The sequence below is a fragment of the Dreissena polymorpha genome, chromosome 1 (genome assembly GCF_020536995.1).
Source record: "Dreissena polymorpha isolate Duluth1 chromosome 1, UMN_Dpol_1.0, whole genome shotgun sequence".
NCBI classification, from domain to species: Eukaryota; Metazoa; Mollusca; class Bivalvia; order Myida; family Dreissenidae; genus Dreissena; species Dreissena polymorpha.
Genome location: NC_068355.1, coordinates 193,577,897 through 193,602,926, shown reverse-complemented (window position 1 = coordinate 193,602,926; position 25,030 = coordinate 193,577,897). Strand labels below are relative to the sequence as shown.

At 33.6% G+C, this 25,030-nt stretch overlaps 1 protein-coding gene and 1 long non-coding RNA gene across 3 annotated transcripts in view; one reads left to right on the top strand and one right to left on the bottom strand.

The window, feature by feature from the left end:
* Positions 1–9,888, top strand: part of LOC127864390 (uncharacterized) — a 40,215-nt gene extending 30,327 nt beyond the window's left edge. For both annotated transcript variants that reach the window (XM_052404048.1, XM_052404047.1), the window contains exons 6-7: positions 8,441–8,567; positions 9,285–9,888. In XM_052404048.1, coding sequence (XP_052260008.1) covers positions 8,441–8,567; positions 9,285–9,347 — 190 coding nt within the window. In that variant the 3' untranslated portion in view covers positions 9,348–9,888. The remainder of the gene's footprint in view (positions 1–8,440; positions 8,568–9,284) is intronic.
* Positions 1,874–3,133, bottom strand: LOC127864415 (uncharacterized). The gene is made up of 3 exons (XR_008041901.1): positions 2,894–3,133; positions 2,640–2,746; positions 1,874–2,075 (listed from the first exon to the last, which is right to left on the bottom strand). It is a non-coding gene; the product is annotated as an uncharacterized LOC127864415 (long non-coding RNA).
* Positions 9,889–25,030: the final 15,142 nt, after the last annotated feature.

The following is a 25,030-nucleotide window of genomic DNA, read 5'->3' as shown; positions in this document are numbered from 1 at the left end:
TCCAACAATGATAAGCAATTAATATGGAGCATTAAGAAAAACACACAAATGACATTACATGTCATAACAATTTATCACTCAATAAATCAAGTATAATTTATTTATTGTTGTACATGCATCAAAACATGGCTTTAACAATAGAAATAATTTACTTACACATTTATCCAAAACAAAATTTAACATTTTGAAATCAGTGATTTTGTTTGCCCAAAATTACAGCCTCTTACAAAATGTTTCCCAAATGCAAAAAGTTAAAAAAGGTTGTTTCTTAACAACAAAAAGTAACTTTTTTTCCAATTGTTGATCCACAGTCACAATTTTTTATTGCACTGATTTGTTTCAAGCTTAAAAAAAATAAGTTGCACGGCTTGACTACCAACTTTTGAAATTGAGTTGCCCAGGCCAAAATCTACTTGCCCCGGGCTTACGGTCAACCACTAATTTCCATCCCTGATGCAGTTATAAATAATTGATATACTGTTGCTCTTAATCATATTGACTATATATTTTTTTTTGTAAATCACAGGAAATTAAAATAAGTTAATATTGTTTTCTAAATTTTTAATAAATGATTTCATTTTTTTTCCAGAAACATCAAAAGACAGCAGTGCAGATCAAGGTAAATATCATAATTGGCTTATTCAATCAAGAAACACCTATTGACCACACTTATGAAGTTAATAAGATAAGTTAAATGCATTAACTTAAAGTGTTTTATTCCATAGAAAATATTGAAACTTAATATTGTAAATAAGTATTTAACAAGATGTAAAATAAATATCTGCATTTCAGTTCTTAGTGTGCCTGTTCCTGTGAATAATAAGGAAATTAAACCAAGCAGGAATCCAGCTATTGGTAAAAGGTATATCCTAATTTTTTTCTCATTTGTTATATATTCAAACTTTGTGTAATAATTTCATTTATTTAATAAATTTAATAATACCATTAAGGAAATCAAATTTAAATGGGAAAACTCTTAGACCTTACTTAGATTTAAAAATCAACATAAACACTGCAGATGTATGACATAATAAATAAGATTTTGTTATTAAGTTATAATAACTTATTATTTATAAATGTTTATGGTAAAAAATGCTACAAAGCACTTTCCTATAAATCAGGAAAGAGCAGACCCTGAGGGAACTGCAGATGGCATATTATGCTGGAGCCATTGCAGTTCAACAGGAAAAATTGCTCCTTATGAAATCCCAGAGAGTTTTTTGAGGAGGGAAAGCTCATGATGGCATTTGCCAAAGACAAACTGTAAAAGAATGTCATAAAACAACATTTTTTATCATTTTGAAAAAAAAATATTCTAAAAATGATAATAAATGACATTACATTTGTAGCTGGGGTTTGTGTTAACAACACAAGGGGTTTTAAGTTCCAAGTATTTAATATATGTGAATGATGGTCAGTGACCAAGACTTAGTGTAGAAAGTGGCAATTGAAAATAGCCAACTACAACAATTACCTCTTGCAAGGTTTTACAAACAAGTGACTTAACATTTAGTTACTATTTAAAATTATATGGATGAACATGAAATCATCTCACAATAAACACAAAAATGTAAATAAAGTAAGTTATTCTTACTAATTTACACCTTTGCCTATACCATTAAATTACTGCAGTACACTATCCACCAGAGTAGACACTCAGTAGTAGACAGTGTTTACAAGGTGCGTGAGAAAATTCCTGACCTATATTTAAATACATCTGTTCAATCAGCTGATGGCTGACCTAGTTGTCAGTTAAATGTAAACATAACGGATCTCTATAATTATGCACAGGGAAAATAATCAAATTTATTAAACTATATATTTATGAACACACATTTTAAAGACTTGTTTTGTCTTTATCACATGTAAATGAACACACATTTTATAGACTTGTTTTGTCTTTATCAGATGTAAATGAACACACATTTTATAGACTTGTTTTGTCTTTATCAGATGTAAATGAACACACATTTTTAAGACTTGTTTTGTCTATGTCCGTACATCATTCTGAATACTATTACGCCATACATAGATCAAGTCACCCATGGTGCCTTGCAATGTCCGTCCGTCTTCATCTGCAATTAATGTTATTTATTGATGATTAGTTTTATTACTCATTATTAATGTTATTAATATTGTTTTAAATATCATTATTTATGTATGTTATAAATGTTTTTTTTAATATTCAATATTATTATTAATATTATAATTATTGTGCATTGCTTATTAATGTAATGCTATTGTTCATTGTTAAGCTAGATATAAACAGCCTTTTACTTGTTTAGTTAAATATTTTTAACAAATTTATTGCACATAGTCATAATGTTTGCAGTTATTGCATCCCTGATAGCCTGCCCGTCAGGGTTACCCTCAAGCTGGACAAGTGGTGGAGGTTGAGGGTCTTCTTCCTCTGGGAACGCCTCCCTCTCACCCCATGCCTTAGCGAGATTGTGCAATACTACACATGCCAGAATTATTTTTGTTACCTTGCCCGGCTTCATTCGTACCTCAATGTTTAAAGAACATTATTAAACATTTTTAAATTAAAATAAGTTAATTTGGTGCATATTTTTAGATATTTAATGATATTAAACATAAATGTTATAGTGCTTATTAACACATTAATACTTAATTAATACCTCTCCATGAAGGACATGAAACCTCCGCTTCAGTACACCGAATGCTCTTTCGATAACATTTCTTGTCTTTGCATGTGCGTCATTGAACATCTGTTGCTGTGGGGATCCTGGTGTAAATATGCTATAGTTACAATATTAATTTCAAACATATAACATCAAAATGAACTTAGACATGTGTTATAAGAAAAGATTCAGTACAATGTATTTTGTAAAGACCGGTAAATGGATAAGATGTTTAACAGAGAAGCACTAACCAGGATGCAGGTAAGGTGTCATGAGAAACTTCCTGCATGGGTAGGCACTGTCCCCCAACACAATTCCATCCTCCAAACCTTTGAACAGAACAATTAAACAACAATTACAGAATGATCCTCTTCTAAATGTATATAATTTATTTTCACATCAATTTTGTTACAATAACCTTTAGTTTAAACCTATTTATTTTAGCTCGATTGCATCGAAAGCTGTAGGCTTATATAAACGCTCTCGAGTCCGTTTCCTGGGACTATAACCAGTACTTGGTGTCTTTGGGGGAGATCAAAGAAACGTTCCCAGTGGGGTCCGAACCCATGACATCCAGTTCGCTAGGCGGACATCCATTACGCCACGGCGAATAACCTTTTATAAGTATACATTTATAAATGAGAAACAGGAACATGCACAACAATAAATGAAATAGCATTAAAAAAATATCAATCCATTTTAGAATATGCGCTTACCATGATGATGGGCTTCCAAATAATCAGACAGTACTGAGGTTCTGAAAACATGAGCATCATGAGTACTTCCAGGCCATGTGGCATTTATGCTGGTGAATACACCTGAAATATGATAACATAGAATATAATGTATGCAATTTAACTATAGACGTTCCTGTGCAGTAAATCATTCAAATAGTATGATACATCTTATTATTAAAATGTAGCAAGAAAATAATTCTTTGTAGCCTCTTTTACTGTATATTCATACACTTAAGAGTGAAATTGACTTTTTCTACTGAATGAAAAGAATTTCACCACAAGTGAGACATTAAATTAGACATTTTATATCTTTCCAACAAAAGTATGGCAAAATAATTTACAATGCACACTCTAGCAACCACTAATTTGTCTGAATCTTTCCTATCAATCTGTTCAGTCAACATTTTTATAGGAAAACATAAATCTTTTGAAGTAATTTTGATATAATCATTAAAAAATATATCTTATAGACTAATAAACACAAAAACACTGTTTAAAAGTGAATATTTTCAAAATTATAGTTTTTTCTCTAACAAAATCTAAAATTCACATGTTTTTAACCAAAATACAACATCTATGTTGTATGTTTTTTTTTAATAAGCATTACTAACTTAAGTTTTATCAGAAAAATGTCATAATTACCAAAATAAGGGGGGTGGATGCATTTATAGGGTTGGATGAAGAGAGAGGAAAGAGGGCTATTGGAATTCCCTGTCTTGTGCCTCTATAATACAAAGAATCAGACTATATTTTAACCATGAAACAGACTTTACCTATCTTTATTTAGAATCGTTACGTCATTTGAACTGAGTAAATGTGAGTTTTTGGGCGCAAAATATGCATTACACTGTGGAAATTTGGACTTAAAGGACGTGTGTTAAACGAAAAACTAAATAATAATAAATCGTACCAGATCATAAGTAAGTGTTACGGAATCTTTGATCTGGTGTGTAAAACAGCAGGATGCATATAAATACAGTCAGTGTATCTATTCCGTCACACCTTACGCTTTTTCGCTGCAAATTTCTCACGTGCGATAGACACATTTCTCTGTTTTCGTATGATGAGAGACACTTTTTTTATCGATAATTTAAGACTTACTTGAATTAAATCGAGCACGTGTAAGTAGGTAAAACCACGCGTGTAAACCTGCACCCGACGTGTCCGTTTGCGATAGCAGAGAAACTATTCCGAATCGCATATCTATTTTTAGATGTGTGCTCTCGGGGGTCATCTCAAAATGATTTTTGACTGTCACTTAGAGCAGATTTTTGTACAAAAAGGTATCGAGACATTGTTACAAAATATGGGGTGTAAATAAAAAACACGATTTAGTAATAATTTTACAATTTTATTTCTAGCAAATCAACTGCCTGTTGAAATAACACTTTCAATGCTGGATATTTTTTGCGTGTCTTATCAACAATGTGTTTCAAAGATAACACACACATTCGTGTAGTTGAATCTTTGATACAAACTGTCTCAAGTCATTTTGGCTATTTTGGAAGGCTGAGCTAATTGGATACAAGTGCTTAAATCCAGTCCATAGACACATTAATTCCAAATCTTGAAATGCAGCATTGAAAGGTTTAAAATCAATAACAAAATAAAAATATATAAAAATATATTATTAACAAACAAGACATAAAGAGAGACATGCATGCCAAATATCAAGTAGCTATGTGCAATATGGCAAAAGTTATAGCAAATGTTAAAGTTGGCGCAAACCAACAGACCAACAGACAGGGCAAAAATCAATATGTCCCCCAGCATATACTGGTGGACATAAAAATGTGCTGTCCATACATGCAGAAACTATTGAGTAATTAAGCGGACACTCAAATTATATTTATATCCACAATGACCTTGACTAAATTCTAAAGGGATTTTCATGTAAGTACCAGCTGTCTATACACAAAGTTTGGTGTTCATTATGCAAGGGTACTTAAGTTATTTAGCAAATCAAACTATGAAGCCCACCCACACACCAGCTACAAGTGATCACATTATACAACCTGTCATAAATGACAGGCATATTCAAATAGCCACAAGTATATTTTGAAGTGAATCATTAAACAAACCTACAGGCAATTGTGGAGTACTGTATTGCATATTAGTATAACATATCATTTGACTCTGTTGAATGGCCACAAAGATTTTCAACTTTTGTTTACAGACACTGGACCAACCCACCGATGTGAATCCAATTCAGCCCCATACTTTGTACATGGGGTAAAATAAAAAAAACTAAATCCTTTTGTGTTCACCTTGTTGCACAATGTGATCAACTGATCATGTGAGAAAATACCACATGTACCATACTGTATTCATTTTTATTACAGTTCATACTGTATGTAACCTTATATGTTTACATTTATTAAAGGCAAATATTTCCTATGATATCATAGTTTATTTATACAGTACTGCGTGAGTATAACATACATTTTAATTTATAGCTAAGTTAAGTATGAAACTGTGCTCTGTATTCAATGAATTTGAAAATGGCTTTAGGAAGTTCACAACTAAGATACACACAGCAATCAAAATGGTATTTAAGTCAAAATTGTTATGTGTACCATTATAAGATGCACATTATACTTTGAAATATTTTTTACCGCATAACTATTGAATTGATTAAGATAATTAATTACCCGCTTTACAGATTTTGCTGCCTCTACAGCTGGACTACAATGTACTGATGATCTGTTTGTCTTCTGCTTTCTCATGGCAATTGTATCTGCAAATGTAAATGATATAACAAGTGTTAACCCTTTACAATGCAATAACATGGTTTTACAAGATTTTGATGATGACACTAGATATAATTGTGATAAAAGGAGAAATTGCTCAAATTTGAGCAATTTCCCTTTTTATCAAAATGATATATAACCTTCTAAATCAACTTTGTCTTATTACATTACAACTTAGTGTGTTATCTGCAACCTCTTTCAGTTTGGGATGGTCTAAACCTAAAAATTAAGGTAATGCGGGCTACACAGAATGTTTCATGAATATTTAGAAATCCGCCAATTTATTTGAATTAATATTATAACTTTATCTTTATAATAATATCTGTCAGCATATACTCTTTAAATTTGTTCTGAGACAGCATACATTTAGCATTTCCCTAATGCAAAGAATATTATTCAATGCATTGGATAATTTGTGTAAATATTGTGACAAAATTATAAACTGCTCATTAATGAGCCTGCAACAGGGATATAGTGAACACATTGTGACACACTGTGAATAATGAGACCAATTATTTGAAAGAATTCATCATAGCTTTTGTTTATAATAGTGTTCATACATGTATATGTGTGTGTGTGTGTGTGTGTAATCACATGAGCTTGAAATTCTATCACTACATAAAGTCTATGCATAAATTATTAAAAAAAATACCCCACCCACCCCTCTTCTCTATATATAAAAAGACAAGCTGTCTTTTTATATATAGAGAAGAGGGGTGGGTGGGGTATTTTTTATTAAATAATTTATGCATAGACTTTATGTAGTAAAAGAATTTCAAGCTCCTGTGGTGTAATTCTGACAGTTAAGACAGTTTGTCTGACCACTGAAAGTTTATTTATTTTCATTACACATTTACAAATGGGAGAAAATATTGCAAGCATTTTATTTCAAGGCATACTTTGCATGTCAACCAAGTTTAATGACGAACTATAGCATTAAACAACAGACCAAATCCGCAAAACATGCACCAAAAATGTTTGTCGAAGTTACGGTAATGTTTATACGGCCCCCGAGTTATGCATCCAGGTGGTACGGAATAGATACACTGACTGGCCTTTATATAATGGTGTTTATCTTTCTTAAATGAAGGTGGAAATGCATATTGATGACTGTAACGAGTAAAATATATTTAATTTAAGAAAATAACACGAACCTTTTGGTAACCTCGGTCATTGAACAGATTAATGTTGTCCACCGACTTTTCAGACGTCCGAAAAAACGCGCCGGAAATTCAACCGATCTGAAGCCTCGTTTTGGAAATCCAAGCGCTGGCAGACCAAGAGTTCATACATTTTGTAAACATCCATTCAGTAGACAAAGAAATAATTACTTTACATGAAACAACAGACAAAATTAAGTTTCTAAACATACTCTCTCCGTACCAGCCATTCAATCTAGAAATATGTCGGAATCGGACAGGAGCCGGAATAGATAAACTGACTGTATAAATAAATGGATTTATAAAATGAAGGGATACATATCATACTCAAACTTGAAGGTAAGAACTATTATGTTTTGAATTTTTGTGTACAAATTGATAAATACCTCGATGGTCGCACGTTGCCTGTACATTGAAACTGTGATAGTGCTTTCTGTTCACATATTGCTCCTCGTGTTCATGGGGAGCAATGATGCGAACGTGTGTTCCGTCGATCGCCGCAATTACAGACGGAAATCCAGCGATTTTGAAAAAAATCTGTTTAATAATTGATTTATGTCTGTCCGTCGTCGGGAATTTAATTGTTTGGTCTTTCAGGTCACACAGTTCGTCAGTTACTCTGGTCACTACCCTTGAAACCGTGGCAATGTCCACCCCAAAAGTATCCCCAATTAATTGCAAAAAATTTCCGGAAGCAAAAAATCTCAGTGTTATCTATATTTGCTGCCTCGGTGTCAAGGGTTGATTCCGTCCAGTTGGTCTCTCAAGTCTATGTCCGATCAGTCGTTCTATGCGGTCATTGTCAGGTGTAAATCTAAATCGTCGTCGTATTTCTTCAGGGTCGTCAGTTTCCGTAAATCTGTCAATTCGTCGAAATTGTCTTGGTCGTCTAGCGTTCGGTATGTCAAAGTCAGCCATTTTGTCAGCGCGTTCTTCATTTGGATAAAGATAACCGACGTCAAATATCTTGGCTTAATCTTATCCAAAACTTAACCAGAACGTGAACCGTTTTGGATAAATATTTTTTTATACAATCGCTAACCAAAAAAGATATCCTAAAATTGAAGATAACCAAAAGTTATCCGCTGGATAAGAGTTATCCATATTTATACAATTGTTCATTTATAATATTTTCTGATTGCCGTCCACAGATTTGCTTGCCTGTTGCTCATCTACATCATCGGCGGTGTTTCATTCATGAAATTCGTGCGCCGCGCCGAGGGGAAGGAACTCTTGCCAAACTACGGATTTTGGTCCAACCTGCCTGGATACATAAAGGTGAGGTACCTGGAACAATATCATCGGCGTTCTGGGAAAACGGGACTTAATGCATGTGCGTAAAGTGTCGTCCAAAGATTAGCCTGTGCAGTCTGAAGTTAGCGTATTGAATCGCGCTTTGCAAAAAAGGGCATAATGCAGTCCGCAAAGGCTAACCAGGGACAAAACGTTCCGCCTTTTGCTAAGATTTTCACTGAGAAAGGACTTACTTTGATATAAAAAATATCGTACACGCGGAAAGTGGCGTCACTAATAAGCACGTGCGGACTGCATACAGCCCCGAGTTCATTAGCGCGGCTAAATTATTTTAGCTTCGTGTCCTCTTGGTAACACACTGTCACCAGGGGTTCGAATGATTTGTGACCACTCTCAAGTATAGACTTCTAGTTACCTTTGTTTGCATTAGACGTTCGACCAACGTGAAGTCTAATAGGACTTCACGGGGGGGGGGGGGGCACTCAATAAAACAGATTCGTTTCAGAACCGGAGGTCTTATGTATCTATCATTATACATCATAATGCAGCCGAAGTCTTTTAGGGGGTGATGGCCCTTTATGTGAGTCTCCCGGTGCTTTGAGAGCTACGAACTTCGAGCCAAATGATTATAAGTATTTCTTTACTTAAAAAAAAAGCACAAAATAAATTTAAAAAAAAACACCCTACACATCAACAACACAAGTTTTGTTTAATTAACATGTTGATTTTTTTATGTTGTAGAGTGGAACGCTTTTCGTCATTAGTCCATGTAGGAAGAAATCTGCGTCGTATAACTCCATATAACAGCATACGGCGAGTGAACGCTTGACCGGCACAGGCTAATCTGGGAAGACACTTTACGCACATGCAAAACGCTACGTTTTCACAGAACGGTGCCCATATCAACAGAAGGTTCATCAAGTGTCTTGTCATCAAGTGTCGTGTAGAAACATTCAATGCGTTTTTCGTTAGTTTAATGTCTGATATGTGATTGTTTGTATATATTGAACATTGTTTGTTGATTATACATTTAAATTACCGGTATATATTTTGTCAAAGAATCGTTATACTACTATTGAATTCTGCAAAGGGGTATATTTAATGATGCGATGAGAACGATGCTAACTGATGATAGCCGATGATAACCGAGGATAACTGAAGGTGAACGATGATAGCCGATAATAACTGAAGGTAACCGACGATAACCGAAGCAATGGAAGTACTCTTCAGAGAGAGGGGCATTATCATTTTTTTGATTACGTTATTATTACAACGAGCAAGCATTTTGTAATTTGTTAAATACATTTTAATAACCACATACCGGTAATAGCAGAATTTTCGATAAAATAACCGTTACCATTGCGATTCAGTTTGTTTGCGCCTTTCAGAATTTGTCCCGATTGTAACTTCATCATCGATGTACATCTGAAATAAAATACCAAAAAGCATCACTATTCGAAGACTGTGTTGTCGAGTGCAAGGCATGTATGCATACCTAAAGAATCATAATCACACTTACAGGTCAGTTGTTGAATACTAGTATGAAGATTCAACAGCTGGACCTGACTGTAACTTTCCGATAAGTCTAGAGATGTTGAATAAATAACTTAAAACAAAACACTGAAATATTTACTCCCAATATCGTTAATGTGTTAATTCAATCATGTATTACAGTAACCTTTCAGATCTGGAGCATAGTTGTAAAAATCGGTTGGGCTGTAAAGGAAATACATTTATTAATAGAGTAAAGCGTCTGGAATGCATTGTAATGATAATTTTTAAAGTACGTGTGTTTTCTTACAAGGCGTTTAAAAGTGATATTATGGGCATTTTTCACTGTTGATTTGAGCTGAAAAGAATTAACAGACCAAAAGAGTTAGTTAAAATGTGGTTACAGACCAATTACCTGCAACTCATCTTTCTTCTAATTGTTTATAAAAATATATATTATATTCGATATTTTACATGACTCATCCAGTCCTCACAGCCGAAATGATACGTTCAACAAAATAGTGTCCTTGTGTCGTATGAACGAATCTGCACTAAAACTAAATTTGGATTCACATTGAAATCGAATCATTTTCATATTCAAATGCATTATTTTTCTCTTTCCGGGATATTGTTTTAGCATTATAGTATGTTTATGCTCTATTAACAAATATAAGTGTATATGAAGTGCAAACACCGCAAATAAAGAAAACGGTTGCGATATACACCTATAAATTGTAAGATGCCCATTATATCACTTTAAATAGGCTGAACAGTATTTAAGCCTGACAGTAACAGAGGAAGCGCGTTATATAAGACTCGAAGAGGTCCCGGATTGGAATCCTATAAATTTCATTCAACTAATTTACTTGACATTATACGGGCAAAAGCCCGCGAAGCGGGCGTTGACCGTTCATACATATGGGAATTTAGACATAAAATTACATAAGAATACCACATATGGATACGTCTCAAAAAAATTTGCCATGCAACATATATTTTCGCGATGCAATTTATGAACTTAAACAAATCAAAAACACTTTGACATATGCTAAATCGCATGTAAATACATACCTCAGGAAAAGTTATATCAATGACATCATAATTGTGTAGCGAATCGCACTAAATATTCTCGTATTATTTGTTTTTCTTCGCAAACGTTCCAGAATTAAGTCATTACTCAATTATCTCCCCTGAATGCTCTACTTCAGTGGGTATAAGCCGAAGACTGGTTCACTACATATAGTGACAGTCTTTACCAAACACAATTTAGGTGAACATAACCCGTCTTTAATATATTGCCGAATCTCAGATTTCTGTCGAATTTATTTGCTTTGGTCTTTTCGATATCTTATTGTTATTATTATCCTGACAAATCACAAACGCTTGTAAAAATTTTTTTGTTTTAAACATTATAGTTGGCATCTCTATTCTTCCAGTATTCTCGCGGTATTTCAATAACGACACCCTACTGTTTATTTGTCAGAATTTGTGACGCATTTTCCATTCGCTCTCAGAAAGAAGTTAAACGTGTGATCATGAGCAATATTCTGGTAAGTTGTCGTTGTTATCCACCAGAAACACATTTTTTTCACAAAATTTAAAGATATTCCAATCTAACTTTTTAGTCTTTTAGCTTTAATTTTTAACGTATTTACACCTCGTCTGCTCGCACTTTACCGATATCCCGAAAGGTTACATATCACTATAATTAGTTTAGGCCTAAAACCACAAAATCCGATACCGTTGGATTTTCGTACCACAATCTTACGTAAAAAAATCTTCCAGATTCGAAATCAACAAAAAAACAAGACATTTATAAATTGTCTGCATTATTGATCAAATTTTAAGATATTTGTCCGTTTTCTGTTTTTAGAAGCTGTTCTGCCAAGGCAAGAGCTGGACATCATACAAGTCATTCAATCCAGCAAAACTTGACAGTTTTGGTTTACAGAAATCAACAAAGGAGGGATTCAAAATTTCCAAGCTATACACAGTTATTATTTATGGTGATCTTTATTGGTTCTGTTTGTTTACTTGGATGGAACATGTGTGAACTTTTATAGAACTTTGAAAAGTCTATATATGTCTATCTATAAACAAAAATCAGCTATGGTATAATAAGATCAGATATGCAAACAATGTCAAAGGGTTGTTAAATTAACAATTTGAAGGCAATTATGCTGAAATAATATGAAAGTTCCCATGCAAATTTTGTCTGTATATCGACAAGTGTCTGCCGATAATTGTCAAACTAGTAATACAAAAACTTACCACAAGTATGTAAAAGCACTAAGTACCAGTGATCATTTTTAGTAAGATAGTGTAATTCTAAACAGTAGCAAATAGCTTGTTTAGTAAATGCATAATGCAATTAATATGATTTTCGTTCTATTGTGTAATTAATAAATTGGTTGTTACGTGTTAATCCATGATAAATGTTTTATGGCTAGTACAAAACCAGCAATGTTATTTTGTAAAAGGAAATACAATAACACCACTTTGTAATTTCATATACGTAAATATTCTTGAAATGTAGGTTGATGACAGTGTTTTAGTTTTACTTATTTTGTAACTATTATTTTATGGGCAAATAAATGATGTGAAGTGTTTTGTATCTCCACACAATACCACATACCTTTTTAGATATGTACTGTGTTATGTGTTATTTGAATGTTTAAATTAAAAAATATGGATGATATAACATGATGCATTCTAATATTTGCATTCAAATTGTAACTATAGAGCTAAGTGTATGCAGTTTCGACTGTGATTTTAGAATTGCTACAAAATGGCTAGTTTTTTAGTGGCGACAAAATTTAAACTATTCAACAATAGTTTGCGAAAGAAATTTAGAAACCTGCGCAAGATACCTGTATTTATTAAATATTTTAATTGCAAAACAAGTATGTTGTTATGCTGTTACACATAATTATAGATTGATAATAAATAAGAAGACAATTAGTGGTGTAAACGTTTCCCAACAGTAGAAATCATTCTTCTGATGAAGTAAGTGATATACAGACGAAAGCTCCAAGTATGGCTTTCAATACGTAGTGTGTGTTATTTGACAGTCTAAAACTTATTGGATTAAAAAAAATCCTGTCAAATTTGTCAATCAAAATTGATTTGACACATCACATGAATTTGATTATGTTAAATCAGTGTACTGCATGCTAAATGCAACTGCTTTAGCAAGCTGTCAAGTTGAATTGAGACATTTGATGAAACAAACTGTTTCCTGGATAGGACCAGTACTTAGTTTCTATATGCGAACCATGACGTCAAAAGTCTACAAGACCTACTATGTAGAAAGAATAATGTACTTCGACGTACAATTTTCACCGACCCTTGAGTGTTAGCCAATCAGAAGACACCTTACGTCTGTTGCTTTTAGAGATATTTGACATTGGACATTATTATTATTTATACCGAATTATGCGACTATCGACCGCTAACTCATAGATATTGTGCGTATTTATTAAACATTATTATTATTATAATTTATACCAAATACGCACAATATGAGTTAGCGGTCGATAGTCGCATAATTTGGTATAAATTACCCACTTAAGGGATCAATACAGAGACCTCCCAGTGACTAAGCCAGTTAGCGGACACTCCATCCACTATACCACAGACACCAAACCAGCTATAAATTCCTATGGCTAGAAAACAAAAAAAGTATCAGATGCTAGATCTGTAAGCTTGGAACATGTAACTCGTTTTAAGATTGATTTTTTTGGATGCATTACTTAATATGAAACAATTATAATATTTTGAACACAATCATGTCCATATATTTATTAAAAATACATGGTTATCAAAAAAACTTAAAAACCTTTTGCCCGTAAATTAGGTAGCACCTATAATCATATTAATAATTGCAGAATACGCCACACATGACAGTTTGTTTTGGTAAATTGATTAAACGACACTTTCAATACCAAAAATACAACCTACGCACAGAGATATGTCTGGAACACGCACTTTTTAAAATAAGAATTTCAACGAGTACATAAAGTACAGATTTTTTGCTGCTTATGGCGGTGTGAAATACACCAGATTACTTTATTAAATAAGCCTGTGTTCTTGTTTAACAATGCATTGTGCACTGCACGGCTATGCACGGTTATACTAAACGCAACGTGAAAGTTTGTTACCGATTTCAGACGTATTCAATGATGTATTCATATACCTTAATTAAGATATCGGCACAAACTGCAAGATTACTTGTCTTTATGCACTTAATATTTTTTTCACATATATTTCAATAACTTCAGATATTTGAACAAATAAAGTTCTTAACGGCGTATTCACATTCTTCCAGCCTGGAGCATGACTGCCACTGATTTGTTCTCAATTAGTGGCTAAATGGATAAAAGCTCAAACCTACGAAACAAGAGAGAATGGCGTGAATTGAATACATCCGTGTCATTGTGTATTTTTTTGTAATCTTGTTTTCCATCTGAAATTTAAATATATGAAGATCTTACTATTTGCTAGAAAGGTATTTCGGAAATTTAACACTTATTCTTCCCAACCGGACCCCCTTCCCATCCCTTACATGCCAACTCATTTTGGCCCAAATATTCACATCTCTCATCTTGTCTAGCACTCCAATGGTCGAACAATCATTAAACATCGTTTTCTTATGATGCTTGTAGATGAATATTTGCAACATAAACATGCCAGTATCTGTGCTTTTACCATTTAAATTATACTAATTCCAATTCCGAAAGGATCCCATTATAATACTGCAAACGTTTAAGGAATTTGTTTAGCCTTTCTTTTTCCTATTGCAAGCCTGGCATTATTTTAACGATCGATATGTTGGTTCATTAATTTCAATAAAAGGGCATGTCATGCGAATGCAGACACCAGTACAAACATCGTTTTGGCAGCCATATTTCGACAAAGCATTTTTCGACAAAAGCCCCATACAACAGAAAACACAGAAGAATGCAATTTACGTCATAAAAATACTCAAGACACATATAGGACATTATAATAGCCTTATATTACAAGTCTAAAATTGTAAAATTGCTTTTATGCAAGAAGAGAAAAAAACCTCTTCAGAAATTACGAACTACTGAGGGATATTCGATGTTTTAGTTGAATGTAACCTAAGATGGCGTCGTTTGTCAACGCGTTTAGTAAACGAACATGAAACATACATTTTAGTAACGAATATAAAGCTTTTAATGTAATGACACAGGTATATATTTGTTTCTTACATCTATTAATTTGCAATAACTATAAATTTACGATGGTTTTATAACTCTAATTTCAATTTCTCAAAGAAATGAATCGTAAACTGTACATTTTATCAAGAAAGATGAATGAGTTGCTCCCCTTTTCTTTAAGTATCTCTCTATCGTACGGTGACCTAGTGTAGAGATTCACCTAATATCGATTTGTTTACATCAATCAATGCGCTTTAGCCCAGTTTAGGTAAAGAAGTTGTTCACCATTGCATAACCTAAGGCGCAACTCATTTTGCAAAATTAGGTAAAATTGCTTTTTTTAATGAAATATTCAATTAAACACAACCCCCTCAAATGTAGAAAGAGTGTGTCTTTATGCAAAGGTCTAGATGTGTGTGCACTATTTATCATCCTATTTATGTTATAGACAAGTTAATTGTTATTGTTTACATTGGGCTTGTTTGTGCATGCGAAGTCACTGTTTGGGAAAAGCGCTGGTTACTGATATGGAAATTATATGCAATTAGTCATTTTTTTAATAAGAAAATAAGTCAGAACGTCTACTGGTCGTGTACGTAATTCCGGTCACTTTTGGGACTATTTTAACAAAATCTTTTGTTTTAGGCAACTGGTTGAAACTAAACTTTACATATATAATCCTGGGTTCAAAACTCATATAGCATGAAAATTTCAATAGAATTAGATCAGTGTATGTTACTTTTATGAACAGAAATTAATGAAATATAAACTATCAATTTTCATAGGGCAATTGTACCTAAAAAATCGGCCACTTTTCAGTTTAATCTGCACTCTGCAGGTAAAATTACAAAGCAATATCTTTAGACAAATGTCCTCATTTTAGGAGTATTAATAAAGGTTTACACAAACAAAAATTTTTCACTCGAAACTTAAAATATATGCGACATTATATACCAGTTACTCCCCCTACCTATCTTAATAAATATAGTAAACAAGCACTGTCCATTGGCAACTGCAAATTTCTAAAAACTATTTGTTTTTAATATGTTTTATCCAAAAAAAAAATAATATAGCTAAGAAATTAAACACATTTTGTATAAAAAGTTGACTTCATTGTTGTTTTTTATTAAACGCTTGTATTTAATTTTACAGCAAATAACCTGTTATTATTCTAATCAAGGGGGGTAATTCATATATTAAAAAAGTATATATTAGGTCCTAATTTCTATGTTTTGATATATGTTTTTATACAATTAATTGAAAATACCTTAGTTAAAGTTTATTAAATAAAAATAACAATTTTAACAAATATATTTGTTTCTTATATAAATATAAGTAATACAAATATTGATGATGTCACTATTCTCACATGATAAAAACTTCGTCCTACAATTGTGACAGTTTGATATAAAAGTTCACAGTGATATGCTTCTTTAATTTGCAATATATTGAGAAAAGGATTGGTTTTCAAGTTGATTTTAATAAAATTCAGCAAAATGTGTATGCTAAGATCATGAAAATGATTTAACACAGGTGGCCGATTTTTTACGTACAGGCCGGAATTACGTACACAACCAGTAAAATGAATTCTAAAATACAATACATTAATTAAGAACTATATCACACCACACCAACATCGGCTTTGGAATAAATTGTATTGTTATTTGCTGTAATAATTAGCGTAAATGATCAACACCATAAAATTGTGATTTGATTTGGAAGCCATAATGCGATATCTATAATCTGTCAAATGTTTTGTGACAGAAAAAAGTATTTTATTGAACAACAAATAAATTATGTGAATTAATATTGGAAAGGTTAATTTTCAATGAACCGCCATTTTATTTGATGAGTATTAGAAATATGCAAAAACTTGTTTAGTCTTTTGTTCCTTCTATATTATAAAATGTATTTATTAAGACAAAGAAAGTGATAAAAAACACACAACCCATGCGAAAAATATCGGACCTTGGACATTTCCGATAAAATTTGCTGAGGTCCTGTATTATTCCCGACATTGTCGGACCTTGTGTCCGACCATAAATAACTTGTGTGTTTTGGTAAAACAATGAAAACTAAACTAGAATATGAACAAATACAGATCTTAATGTTCAAAACCAAAATATGACCAATATTGATGCTAATGTGTTTAAGAATTTTATAAACACAAACGTCCGCCATTTTATGCAAGCGCTTATGAAAAGTGAATTTTTGGATGGGATCATTCCCATTTAACATGCGTAAATCAAATGACGCAATGTGCGAGCATATTCATATTCACTGGTCATATTTCGTTATAACGACCAAACAATGAGCGACTTTAATTGAATTTTATATTCATAAATTAACGTATTTTGTCTATAGTTTCAATGTGTCAATAATATCTCGTTGTGTGCATTAATGCCGATGTATTTTTTATATTTTGAAATACTACATGTACCGAGTTGCACGTCTATATATAGTTACGGCACATGGTCTGTTTTGACACTCACGCTTAAACCTTTCCATGCGTGAAACTCAACTCTGTCAGCAAAAATTTCGCGCTCTTATTAAAACACAGGCATTACATGGCATCATGTGTAGTGAATGGTGCAGATGCGTACAAATAGACTTAAATAATATTATCACGTGGCTGTAGAAAAAATGTGTTATTCAGTTCTAAAAATGGACATGTTGAAATATACTTCTATTTAAATAAAATTGTTACCGCTTGCAATTTGTAATGGGTATTGTTTTCACAACTTACTCGCCATTAGTTATTAATTGCTAACCATTTGCATTTAATTTCTCATAAGGAACATTGATTGTTTAAGTAATTGTTAATGGTAAAAAGGTGCGATGATACCCGACATCGTCTTTTATATACTGTTTTACTTTAATTATAATTGAATATTGTGTAAATTTTAAATCTGCGATAAAGGCTAACTTCAAGACTGACATAGATAAAAAATAATGATGCCAGTTTTTCGAAACCTGGGTAAATTTAAACCCTGGGATAAATGTTGGATAAATTTAACCCAGGGTTAATTTTTTGGTTAAGTGTTGTTGCATCATGTTGGTTAAATTTATCGAGCGTTTTGTCTGGATAAATTTACCCCTGGTCTAAAGGTTGGTTAAAATTTATCCATGTAAAATAACAAAATGGCCGAATTGTGTTTGTATCCTAATCCATGTAAGAATCGCCAACATTTTTTGAATGTTGTGTTAAATGATGATAAAATGCGGAGTGGATATCGGTTCAAATGAAAATGTTGATAGAATTTGTAATTTAATTGGCGGAAATAGCGCAACTTTGACAAGGCGTTCCATGTTTATTTACCATGCTCGCTTTACCGTTTATAAATGACAGGTTTGAAATAATTTGTTTTCTTTAAGCTGGGTTCCCACTGCCAATCAGTTCAACTCGATCAAACCCAACTAAGCGGTCGGGTACTGGTCTGGTTCGGTCGGCATGAGTGGTCGGGGGCGGTCGGGTAGGTCAGCATTGGTCGGGCTTACTACCCGATATTTTTTTATTTGACAAAAAATATCTAGTAGTAAATGGGTAGAGAAGCGCTTGGGAAGTGGTCGTGTATTAGTCGAGTAGAAGATCGAGTTGATCGTGAAGCAATCGTGTGGCGATCGGATTGACATCTTTTACACGATCTGTGCCCGATTCGCTCGACCTCTACCCGAGTTATTTTAGATCGCAACATGATCCATTCAATTTGATGTACTGATTTACTAGACTGCTACCCGACGACTACTCAACTTCCTGATTGCTATTCGACCATACACGAGATCTGTACCTGATCCGCTCGACCTCTACCCGAGTTATTTTAGATCGCTTTGTATGACTGTAGTACGATCATCACGATCTGGTCGTGTAAAGATCTGGTGGCGATCGAGCTGAGGTCCACTTGGTCGAGCTGAGATTGAATAGGGCTCGCGTATAGGTCGAGATGATCGAGCGGAAATTGGAAAGATGGTTGAGTGGACGTCGTGAATGATTCGTGTGGGGGTCGTGTGTTATCAGCAAGAGGTCGAGAAGAAGTCGTGTAAAACCTTTTTAGTCGAGCTTGGTCGGGTTTGGTCGGGAAATTTCGGTGATCGGGATGATCGAGTTGATCAGATTGGCAGTGGGAACCCACCTTTACACTCATGATTGCGTTAAACGTTAATTATACACGTTTTCATTCGCAATTTGTTAACAGAATCACGACAAATATCAAATACAATACAGAAAATACATAGTTGTTTCAATGATCTATAAACATTCAATGGATTGAATATAACTGATTTAAAATTAAAGTTTTTATATTATTATTAAATCTTGTTCCCAGATTAGTAATTAAGTAACCAAGCTTGGATAACTCAAACCGGCGGTTAGCCCTAACCAAGGGGATAAAATAACATAGTGCACGAACAACTGGGTCTAGAATAATGCCCTTATGATACGCATTCTCGTTACCGATTGGACGCTTTGGCGACTGAAAAGTTACCATAGAAGTTTTCGTGGTGCATCTGTGTCAGCATACATGGCTGTGTAATGTGACTATTACTCAATATTAGACAACATTATGAGTGTGGAATATCGAAGGTCCGAGTGCCTTCCGCCATTTGTTAAAAATACGTAATACAGCCGATTTTTGGCTTAATTTACGGCCGGAAATGCTGACTAAACGGGCATACATTTAATTGTTATTTTATTGTATTTAGAGTTTTTAAACATTGTGAACGTCATAACGATAAACTATACAATGTATGTTATTGTTTGATTAAAGCAGAAGAAAGACTAAAGTCCGGTAAAATGCGGCGAGGTCCGGTACATTTTAAAAGTTATCGGACCTCATGTCCGGTAAGATTTTTTTTCCTTTTGCATGGGTTGAACACACACGACTGCATGCATTTTTTAAGGTTCAAGATACAAGTGAAAGCATTATTAAGCTTGCTTAATTACTGGACAAACACCTTCCAACCTGTTGGGGGGGGGGGGGACACATTGGGTCACTAATGTTTATGACGCTCGTATTGATAGTTTGATAGTTAGTATCTGTCAATCAAAAGGCCAATTATGTGGCAGATTACATGTGTCGACACGTATCATTATGAACACATGCAAATTATGTTTTACTGCGTGTTCTGCATGAAAAGTTTTATCTCTAATAAAAAGGCTTAATAGATAGAACAGTTTTACACTCAATCTCGACATCATTACAGTTTGTGCGTGCACCTTTTATTTTCAGAGGATTTTCAGTGCGAGAACGTTGTGTACTAAAGGCCATGTTCTCATATTTAGTACTGACTTCCAAATTCCTGTAAACATGTTATATGTAAAAGTATACAGAGCAGTGGAAGCGATGCCTCACTTTAATGTATTGCATTTCAACCCGCGAGGTATAAGGGGTCAGTTCGCGGTTAGTGTGTTTGAATGTCAGAGTTTATATACAGGTCAGACCTTATGTGCTGTTCGGAGTTCGCGGTCAGTAACATAATAGTTATATAATAAAGACGCTATAGCGTGAACTAGGTGAACTGGAATTTTCTTTACCACCAGAAAGATGCGAAATGAAGATATCCAGCGATATTATTTTATGGCATGTCAATAATAGATTCTTAATGTGTTTTCAACAATACCATGATAAATATTATTTTTAATTAATTAACAAGAATTATTCCATCATATTTACTAATGTATTATTGCAGCATATTGACTAATGTATTAAGTGTGAGCGCGATGATTCTCGATACTGTTAATAATCGAATCAAATACACGTAGCAATGCCCGATAAACCACTCAAACAGCTAGGTTTGTTCGAAGAACGCGCGTATACATATTTAAAATATGTACGGAGACTTCGCGTGTGGCCGGTTGACTTTGGTTTTCTGTTTTGTATCTATAGGTTTATGACCAGCAATATGTAATAATGTAAAATAAGCCACGAAAACTCCGCGTAACATCCCGTACTGCGTTAGATGCAGCTAAAAACTGCACAGAAAAAGATATTAGCTATCCTTGATCTCATTCATTTAAATCTTTACCTTCCATAAACTCCAACCACAATCAACGCCGTATATCTTTTTAAAAGATATTTCTTGTTTTTAAAGTAGACACACTTTCCATTTGTGCATTGAAATTTGTGTGTACATTCATGTTGGATATGTTGAGTTCATAACTTCACATGCTTAATTAGCTTAAATAGAAATACAATGTTATGTTTTATATAAAAGCTATTTATTACAAATAATGTAATTGAGTTTCAGTGTGTTTTGAGGATTAAAATAATTGTGGAAATATCAGTAATTTTCAACACAATCTTTCTATATAGATCAGCGTTATGCCAACCACCTTTTGCCAACCAGTGGGCAGAGTCTGCATATAGCAGGTGTGCGTGAGTCGGCGTGACGTCACTCATTAACTCGTCTCCAAAAATAAATAAATATCCCTTTTCGACGTTCTGTTAGCATAAAAAATATGATGAAAATGGTATATCATGAGATTCAATTAATATAAAATAAAATTTGCAATCACCACAGGGCTCGACATTAAAGGTAGTCCGACTGTCCGGGACAACCAAATTGTTAGTCCGGACAAGTAAATAAAGAAATTTGCTAGTCCGACAGGACAGGTGGTCATTATAATTGTATAACTTAGAAAAAATGCCTTTAAAGCCATTATTTCTGTGGAGATATCACTCACCTTTTCCGAGTATATTTTGCATAAGTTTAATCGTTGAAGCCCGAGATATTCCGATAGTTCCATGTGATACATGTACTACACTGAACTGTTCACAAGGGAAGCAACCCTTAACATTTTTTTCTTTGCCAAGATAACAAGAATATTCTCCCTTGTAAAGAATATGCATTTTACGACACTGGTACACACCGATCTTACAGACAATTAACGTAGTGACGTCCTCCCTATGTATAGAATGATTTTTTTTTTTAAATATCAGTTAAGTACTGTACATATACATCACTTTTAACATTTTCTGTTTGATGTTGGCAACACACAATTTTTTGTCGGCTATTATGGCTTTGTATAATGTTTAAAAATCAATAATCTCGAGTTTTCCTGTTATTCTAGTTCTTTTTGTATTGAAATTGCCTACAATTATGTTTACATGTAATTTGAACGATTCAAGTCTTTATGATTTGAGCATTTTGTATTATTTCATTATTTTGCAAAGTACTGAGCAGAATAAAGATATAATGGTCAGGACAAGTTGCTTTTTGGTCAGGACAAGTGAAATTATGGTCTACTTGTCTGACTGGACAAGTGGCTTCAAAAGTTAATGTCGAGCCCTGCTTTACATAAGAACTTTTGACAGGTAGAAGGCTAACTCAAATATTGTTGCTCCGATTCATGGTAGAGTAAGAATCAAAGCTAAAAACATTTGATGAACATCAATTTAAGCAAGGTTTTTTGCACTCATGTCAAAAGTTGAAAAAACCCTCAAAATTGGGTAAACATATTGACGTTAATAATACTTGGCCATGGAAGACACAATTAAGTCCCTATTACTGCGCCCACAATTTTTAATGGGTGATTTTATGTCCTTTTTTCATTACTTAAAGGCAATTGTTCACAGTTCTCATTGAATTGCACGTTTTGTATTTTTGAAACATGTCATTGTTGATCAACAAATCTATAATAATGTTTTAAATATTCTTAACTAATTATTATAGCAAGAAAATACAGATGATTCAAAATACCATGAATTTGAAGCAGGGACCTTTTGAAGCCAAAGCTAATGTGCTACCACGGAGCCATGCAGACTTTAGTATTTAAAAGCAAAATATAAACGCTGCTCAACGTATTTTCCAGATTGTTGAGGAAAATAATTACAAATGCTTAATTATTTTATCAATATCATATGGTTATCAAATATTGTTATCCCCACACTTTTCAGAGAAAAAGTCAGTCCGTCCTGGCCACTATATATGTCCTCCTACACTATTAGCTTTAGAACCTTGAAACTTACACACATGGTAGCTATGAGCATATATGGGACGGTGAGCTATTGGGCATTTTGATCTGACCCTGGTGAGGCCAGGTCAGAGGTTTTTCTGGGACCGCGATTCGAAACAATTCGATATTTGGTATGCATATGTATCTAGACAACACCTTTCCATGCGCATATAATTTGTTACCCCTGTGACCATGACTTTGAATTTGAGGTCAGCGTTCAGGTTTCGAAATCAGCAACCACGATTTGAAAAAAGGCTCATAACTACTGTGTCCCTTAGATATTGCTTTCATATTTGGTATGCATGTGTATCTGGAAAACACCTTTCCATGCGCATACAATTTTTGACCCCTGTGACCTTGACTTTGAACTTGAGGTCAGCGTTCAGGTTTCAAATTCTGCGACCACGATTTGAAAAAGGCTCATACCTATATAACTCACGGTGTCCCTTCAGATATTGCTTTCATATTTGGTACGCATGTTATCTGGACAACACCTTTCAATGTCATGTGCATGAAATTTTTAGCTCACCTGAGCACAACATGCTCATGGTGAGCTTTTGTGATCGCCTTTTGTCCGTCATGCGTTTTCCGTCGTGCGTTGTCCGTTGTGCGACGTCTACATTTGCCTTGTTCACTCTCTAGAGGCCACATTTATTTCTAATCTTCATGAAATTTGGTCAGAAGATTGGTCTCAATGATATCTTGGATGAGTTCGAAAATGGTTACGTTTGATTGAAAAACATTGCTGCCATGGGGCGGGGCATTTTTCCTTATATGGCTATGCAAAATCTTGTTAACACTCTAGAGGCCACATTTATTGTCCAATCCTCATAAAACTTGGTCAGAAGATTCACCCCAATGATATCTTGGATGAGTTCTAAAATGATGTTGGTTGGTTGAAAAACATGGCCGCCAGGGGGCGGGGCATTTTTCCTTAAATGGCTATAGTAAAACCTTGTTGTCACACTCTAGAGGCCACATTTATTTTCCGATCTTCATGAAACTTGCTCAGATGATTTGTCCCAATGATATCTTGGATGAGTTCAAAAATGGTAACCTTGGCTTGAAAAAACATGGCTGCCAAGGGGCGGGGAATTTTTCCTTATATGGCTATATATGGCTATAGTAAAATCTTGTTAACTTTCTAGTTTGCTCAATCTTCATGAAATTTGGTCAGAACATTTGTTTCCTGTGTAATAAAGTTTGGTTTTATTATGTCAATATTATGTGACATTAACTGTATAAATGTCATTTTGCATTACACAGAATTTTCATAGTTAACATAACTGTTTTAGTCATTAACACTTATGATAAGCCTTTCAACTAAGAGATAACTGAAAGAAAGACAACATGTACATGATTGTGCAGTATTTATGCAGTATTTATCTCCCTTGTTTAACCTGGTTCAGTAATCTATTTTTTGTTCTGCTCTGGAATTTGGGAAGATATTGATCAATGATAAATGCATTGTTCTGAGGGAAAATTGACTTCTCTGCCATTGATCTCTTCTGAACTGTATCAAATAAGCTGTTTTGGCTGATTTAAACACCTCTTGATGCTTTCTTGAAAAGTTACCAGCTCTTGAAAAAGGTTGGAATTTTGAAATAATTAAACTCTAAATTAGTTTTAACACCAGCATCAAGACATTTTTATATTATTTTCTAAATTATTCTTATTATTTAGATTATTTTTATTTGGCATTTTCTAATTTAGGAAGACTCTATTTTATTTCAATAACTTTAATAATTTTTTCTTATTTTTACATTGAATTCACTGTAGTTTCCTATTCTCCATAACTATTGTTCTTTAGATTAAATTAGACCTATTTTGTAAACTAGATTTTTGAAGCACTTTCTAGACTA